Source organism: Oncorhynchus tshawytscha, linkage group LG11 (assembly GCF_018296145.1).
Source record: "Oncorhynchus tshawytscha isolate Ot180627B linkage group LG11, Otsh_v2.0, whole genome shotgun sequence".
NCBI classification, from domain to species: domain Eukaryota; kingdom Metazoa; phylum Chordata; class Actinopteri; order Salmoniformes; family Salmonidae; genus Oncorhynchus; species Oncorhynchus tshawytscha.
Genome location: NC_056439.1, coordinates 12,862,029 through 12,869,203, shown reverse-complemented (window position 1 = coordinate 12,869,203; position 7,175 = coordinate 12,862,029). Strand labels below are relative to the sequence as shown.

The window sequence follows — 7,175 nt, the reverse complement described above, 5'->3', positions numbered from 1 at the left end:
ATTTACAGTGCCTTGCGAAAGTATTCGGCCCCCTTGAACTTTGCGACCTTTTGCCACATTTCAGGCTTCAAACATAAAGATATAAAACTGTATTTTTTTGTGAAGAATCAACAACAAGTGGGACACAATCATGAAGTGGAACGACATTTATTGGATATTTCAAACTTTTTTAACAAATCAAAAACTGAAAAATTGGGCGTGCAAAATTATTCAGCCCCCTTAAGTTAATACTTTGTAGCGCCACCTTTTGCTGCGATTACAGCTGTAAGTCGCTTGAGGTATGTCTCTATAAGTTTTGCACATCGAGAGACTGAAATGTTTTCCCATTCCTCCTTGCAAAACAGCTCGAGCTCAGTGAGGTTGGATGGAGAGCATTTGTGAACAGCAGTTTTCAGTTCTTTCCACAGATTCTCGATTGGATTCAGGTCTGGACTTTGACTTGGCCATTCTAACACCTGGATATGTTTATTTTTGAACCATTCCATTGTAGATTTTGCTTTATGTTTTGGATCATTGTCTTGTTGGAAGACAAATCTCCGTCCCAGTCTCAGGTCTTTTGCAGACTCCATCAGGTTTCCTTCCAGAATGGTCCTGTATTTGGCTCCATCCATCTTCCCATCAATTTGAACCATCTTCCCTGTCCCTGCTGAAAAAAAGCAGGCCCAAACCATGATGCTGCCACCATCATGTTTGACAGTGGGGATGTTGTGTTCAGGGTGATGAGCTGTGTTGCTTTTACGCCAAACATAACGTTTTGCATTGTTGCCAAAAAGTTCAATTTTGGTTTCATCTGATCAGAGCACCTTCTTCCACATGTTTGGTGTGTCTCCCAGGTGGCTTGTGGCAAACTTTAAACAACACGTTTTATGGATATCTTTAAGAAATGGCTTTCTTCTTGCCACTCTTCCATAAAGGCCAGATTTGTGCAATATACGACTGATTGTTGTCCTATGGACAGAGTCTCCCACCTCAGCTGTAGATCTCTGCAGTTCATCCAGAGTGATCATGGGCCTCTTGGCTGCATCTCTGATCAGTCTTCTCCTTGTATGAGCTGAAAGTTTAGAGGGACGGCCAGGTCTTGGTAGATTTGCAGTGGTCTGATACTCCTTCCATTTCAATATTATCGCTTGCACAGTGCTCCTTGGGATGTTTAAAGCTTGGGAAATCTTTTTGTATCCAAATCCGGCTTTAAACTTCTTCACAACAGTATCTCGGACCTGCCTGGTGTGTTCCTTGTTCTTCATGATGCTCTCTGCGCTTTTAACGGACCTCTGAGACTATCACAGTGCAGGTGCATTTATACGGAGACTTGATTACACACAGGTGGATTGTATTTATCATCATTAGTCATTTAGGTCAACATTGGATCATTCAGAGATCCTCACTGAACTTCTGGAGAGAGTTTGCTGCACTGAAAGTAAAGGGGCTGAATAATTTTGCACGCCCAATTTTTCAGTTTTTGATTTGTTAAAAAAGTTTGAAATATCCAATAAATGTCGTTCCACTTCATGATTGTGTCCCACTTGTTGTTGATTCTTCACAAAAAAATACAGTTTTATATCTTTATGTTTGAAGCCTGAAATGTGGCAAAAGGTCGCAAAGTTCAAGGGGTCCGAATACTTTCGCAAGGCACTGTAGTTTTTAGGTTACACTGAATTACACTCAAGCCTTCTTTATATTCTTATTTGATCATTTGTACTGTACAATGACATAATAGGGAAGTAATTGTAATAAGTTGTGGTTGGTGATGTCACTTTCACGTCAGTGGTGATGCTTTGTCTCTTTTAGTTTAAATTAAAATAATAACCGGCATCTATTTTACACAGCCACCACAGGTGAACAGTTGACTCATCCAACAAAGGCTTATAATAAGGACATAATCGTAATATGATAATATGGTTCAGATTCCTGGTCTGGGTTTTGCAATCCATGTGATTTTGAATAAGGCCCTCTTTGGGTCAGCAAGCCACAATTGTGAGATCAACATTTAGAGCTGTATTCTGATTGGACTGTTACCAGTGGACATGGAGGAAGTGGCTCTTTATAAGAGCAAAACTAGAAACAACATGTCATCTTCAGAAGTGTCTTTGTGAGCTGAAAAACTGCCATCATTCACAGAGGTATGACAGATGACAACTTAACCATTTTCATGGAACAGCCTTCATGCAATTTAATCACATTTCAAGTATTGATTTTGTATTGATTGAAAATTCATGACACAGGGTTATTGCTCCTATCGGTTATATGTTTCCAACAATGAGATGCTTTTCTGACTTTCTTTGGTAAAGCAGAGCAACATGTTTTGTATGCTGTGGATCATCTTTCAGACAATGGCTCACCTGGTAAGACACATTTAAATATTTATTCAATACTGTAGCTACCATAGCGTCCAGACCTGGGTTCAAATACTTGGAAATCCTTTCGATTACATTGAGCTTTTGCTTGAGTTTGCTAGTAGTGCCAGATTTGGCACATTCAGATTCAGGGTTTCCAGTTTTGGGACTTTTTAAAGTTCATTTAACTACATGTAGGCAAGCTCAAACAGGTACAAAGTATTTGAAATTATTTTAAGAATTTGAGACCCAGGTCTGATAGCGTCCACTGTGCTTTCCTGGTTTCATTTGTAGGTGGCGGCTGGAGGACAGTCTTCAGGTAGTGGTGAGGTATTGTGTGTTTCTTAAACATCTTAACAATAAGATATTGTTGATAAAATTGTCTTAATATACATTTACTTTCTGAGCTTCTTTACAATCACTGAGTATCTTTTAGTATATTTTATGTTATACATAAATACAATATAATACACAGAAATGTATCAATACATATACAGTATAAAGAAATAGTGTGGACAGTATGACTCAGTGAGAGAAGTTAAGGCATTATGAGCTAAGTAATAGGATAATGTGCATTACTCCCCAGGGTGGTGGTGGTGGCGGCAATGGAGGAGTTGTGAATGGAGGCATGGTCGGTAATGCTGTTAACCCAGGGGTTAGGAATGGGCTTGCCTTAAATGGGCGACCCTTTCTGGCACAGGTACGTATACAGTGTGGGTGGTTAAAAAGTGTCCCTGCGCTGCAGCACAGGTTTTAAAAAACTGCAAAGTGAATATAACTACACCATCAGTGGCATATTTCAGAAATATAACTTATATATTTAATTACATAGGTTTTTGTTAGATGATTGCAAGCAAACTTACTAGAGAGTCATATAGACGATGCACTGGTGCTGCAGTACAGGCATTTTAAAAAGTAACTTTTGAACCAGCATCTGTACTATGGGCTACCTCTCTAACATGTCATATTTCTAATATAAACTGTTTCTCCTGGTCTAAACTATTCTTATTGGCAAAACAGGTAGTACCAGTTGGTGGATCATTACTTATTCAACAATCGAGTGCACTTGGTCAGGCTGCCATGCCCCAGCTGGTCCCCATTGGTGCTCTTCAGCAGGGTGGGGCACTTCCTGTAGAACAGTTGGGAGCAGCCAATGGCATACCACTACAACAGGGACAGCTTCCTCAACTAGCCAATGGGGTTTGTCTCCTTTGTCCAACTTCGCTTCTCTAACATTTACCAGAAGCCTAGAGATATCAGGATATCAGGATATCAGTGTTACAGTGTGACTGTGTAAACATATCTTTACAGGTTGTACCATTATTTGCAGTTCTGCCACAGGCAAATGGCATTGGAGGCCCCCAGGCTTCAATGTTGATGCAGGTATATCATTACTGTTGTATCAGTAGTATGTCTTATAGTGTCGTACACCTAGATATCTCAATGCACCAAATACATCCCATTTAACAGTGTTCACACCTTGATGTCAATGACCCATGATGGTGATTCAGGCTCTCTCATCCTTTCCTCATAATCTCTCCTGTCAGATTATTCCTGTGGGTGGAGGAAACAACATCCAGCAGCCAGCTGCTGGAGGGAAGGCAGGCAAAGCTAGAGTCAAGGTAACATGATGGGCCACCTCTACTCGTTAGTCATACAGTTGAGGGCACTAAAAAGTTCCCCAGGTTGACTATGCTAAGCGGAGATGGCGGAAGTATCCAGTGAATGAGATTGGTTGTTCTGTGGTATTAGTAGAAAAATTGCCACAATGCAAGTGTGTGCAACACGGCCCTAACATATCCTAGCAATGCATCAATATAAAATCCTGTGCACAGATCCAGGTGCTGGTTTTGGCAGGAACAACTACTGTAGTATCCAATAATATACAGTAGTTTGGCATAAGTATAGTAATAGTTTGTCACAAAAACATGTACTGTGGTACCAGATTATAAAAAGGTTTTAGTGCTCACAACTATAGATTGCACAGACTACATCGCAGTCACAAAGAAATGTATTATGGACCTTGATATACTTTTGCAAGTGTTTCACCTGCTCTCTCATTTTAAATCCCTTTCACAGCATTCTGTCCCTTTCCATGGAATGGCCACATCAACAAGAACAAATACTCCACTGGTATATTCTCACAGTTATTCCTCCTCTTAACTTCATTTCTGACAGTGTGATTGCCCTTATAACCCTCATCATGTATTTGAATGAATTGCCCTCAAATAAAGATGACTCATTTCCAAATTACCAAGGCATCTCTCAAATGAACCTTTCTTTATCCATCGTTCACGTTTTAATGACGTTTTCTCATGAAACATGAGGCAACTCAGTGGCCTTGTGGTTAGAGCACAGAGTTTCTAAATCCAGAGCCGCAACATCGCGTGTCATCTGGGAACCCTTGCGAAACAGACCAAGCAGACCAGAGCGGGGTTTGGGGTTTGAGAAGTCAATGAGAGAAGTTTTAAAAAATGTTTCCATTGCTAATTTTCTCTTAATGTAAAGGACAACCTAGATTCGAGCCAATTTCTTAAGTAGTTGAACATGTTATTACTCCAACCTAGTGGAAGTGACAAATAGACACTTTTTCATTTTCGTCAAAAATAACTTTATATCGAAGGAGTGCCTTTGATTTGATGGCCTGGACATGCACAGTTCGACCGCAGAAGGCTGTTAGACCCGATTACCTGTTTCTGAACATGAGTTTAGCTAGCCAAAGTCGCCATGACATTGCCTATTGGAAAAACAGTATCTGCCTATCTTTAATCTGTACTGTCTTCGATTAGAGTGTCCACTCTGAGATTGGAAGGGTGGGGGTTCAACCCACAGTCAAGTCATACCAAAGACTCTAAAAATGGGAACTGATGCCTCTCTTCTTGGCACTCAGCATTAAGAAGATGTATTGCGGGTAAAGCCTTGCGACAACTAGTGTCTTGTACATGCAAAAGACTAGCGTCTTGTACATCAAGCTGCCTCATGCTACAGAATCAAGACATACTGTAGTCTCCTGCTCCTATGGGCTGTTACGGCTCAGACAAGGCTTAACTTGTCCAAGGTGTACTTCAAGAAACATGTATTTTCATGAAACATGCATTTAAATACGTCACTAATAAACTAAGGTTGTAGCAATACATTTGTTGTTAATATAACACTTGAGGTAACAATAACAAATGTACAAAGTAGCTAATAATGCTTCTATCATGTTCCATTCTGCCCATCAGACGAAGGTGACTACTGGAGAGGTGGAAGAATCCTCTGGCTCTGACTCACCAGTGAATGCTGAAGTGAGGCTGAGCATCTCAAACCTGAACAGCATTCTAACTACGGTTGCAAAAAAATTCTGGTAACTGGGATGTGTGGAAAGTGGGAAAGTTAACAGAATTGTGCAACCCAAAATTAACTATATAACCTGTAATATCAAGCACCAGAATCTCGTCAAGCTGCCAATTCCAGATGACAAATTACCTCCACAGGCGTTACCTTCAATTCCTGGGTGCACTACTATAACTTGCTGTGTTGCCTTCTTGTTTGTCCCCCCCTTTACTTCAAAATATATCTCTGAATAAACTTGATGAAAGAAAAGTGTTATTCCAGTCTCCTTTGACAGAAACTAAAACTAGATTAACAGACGGTCTGACTGTATCTCGACTGTGTGTCCATATACATGTTTTGTAACAACGTTCCCAATATACTGGACATGATGTTATCACAGCTGATGTCTTTGAATAAATTTATTCAATGGATGTCAATCTTTGCAGGTTCTATCTCTCCATGTCCTGCAATCTAATTGCTATTCATTCGCTATTATTATTATTGACCAGAAGAAACTGCTTTCTTGGGAATATGGGAGAGATCTAGATAGGTATTGTTAATTTGGTGTTCGAGAGGAAATTCCCTAAGACTCATTGATAGCTGAATGAAACACCACTGTTGTTTAAACCCTACAAATTCTCACTAAATGCCAACACAACAGCGGGGGCAACACAAGACTGGCATCATAGATGCCTGGTTGATGAGGGTAACAACTTTACAGAACATTCAGATGGACAGAAATATATTCTATAGGTAGAAATATATTGTATAGATCAGAATGACTCAGTTATTTTGAGAAGAGTATTAAAATGTCAGGTGGACCCTGATACAAATATTTCTTTTTTGGAACATGTACACTGCCGTTCAAAAGTTTGGGGTCACTTAGAAATGTCCTTGTATTTGAAAGAAAAGCAAAAAAAAATGTCCATTAACATTAAAAAAACATCAAATTGATCAGAAATTCAGTGTAGACATGTTAATGTTGTAAATGACAATTGTAGCTGGAAACGGCAAATGTTTTATGGAATATCTATATAGGCGTACAGAGGCCATTATCAGCAACTATCACTCCTGTGTTCCAATGGCACATTGGGTTAGCTAATCCAAGTTTATCATTTTAAAAGGCTAATTGATCATTAGAAAACACTTTTGCAATTATGTTAGCACAGCTGAAAACTGTTTTTCTGATTAAAGAAGCAATAAAACTGTCCTTCTTTAGACTAGTTGAGTATCTGGAGCATCAGCATTTGTGGGTTCGATTGCAGGCTCAAAATGGCCAGAAACAAAGACCTTTCTTCTGAAACTTGTAAGTCTATTCTTGTTCGGAGAAATTAAGTTGTTAAGCTATTCCATGTGAGAAATTGCCAAGAAACTGAAGATCTCGTACAACGCTGTGTACTACTCTCTTCACAGAACAGCACAAACGGGCTCTAACCAGAATAGAAAGAGTGGGAGGCCCCGGTTCACAACTGAGCAAGAGGACAAGTACATTAGATTGTCTAGTTTGAAAAACAGGGTAGCCTAGTG

At 39.7% G+C, this 7,175-nt stretch overlaps 1 protein-coding gene across 2 annotated transcripts; it reads left to right on the top strand.

Annotated features, from left to right (window-relative positions):
• The first annotated feature begins 2,032 nt into the window (after positions 1 to 2,032).
• Positions 2,033 to 6,064, top strand: LOC112262280. 2 transcript variants are annotated; one of them, XM_024437965.2, is made up of 9 exons: positions 2,033 to 2,120; positions 2,289 to 2,342; positions 2,628 to 2,663; positions 2,920 to 3,033; positions 3,354 to 3,533; positions 3,645 to 3,716; positions 3,881 to 3,955; positions 4,413 to 4,466; positions 5,558 to 6,064. In XM_024437965.2, the coding sequence occupies exons 2-9, from the start codon at positions 2,298 to 2,300 to the stop codon at positions 5,681 to 5,683; spliced, it is 702 nt and encodes a 233-aa protein (XP_024293733.1). In that variant the 5' UTR covers positions 2,033 to 2,120; positions 2,289 to 2,297; the 3' UTR covers positions 5,684 to 6,064. The 2 variants fall into 2 exon arrangements, with proteins under 2 accessions (XP_024293733.1, XP_024293734.1); XM_024437966.2 differs by having other exon boundaries at positions 2,065 to 2,120; positions 2,292 to 2,342.
• The last annotated feature ends 1,111 nt before the right edge of the window (positions 6,065 to 7,175 follow it).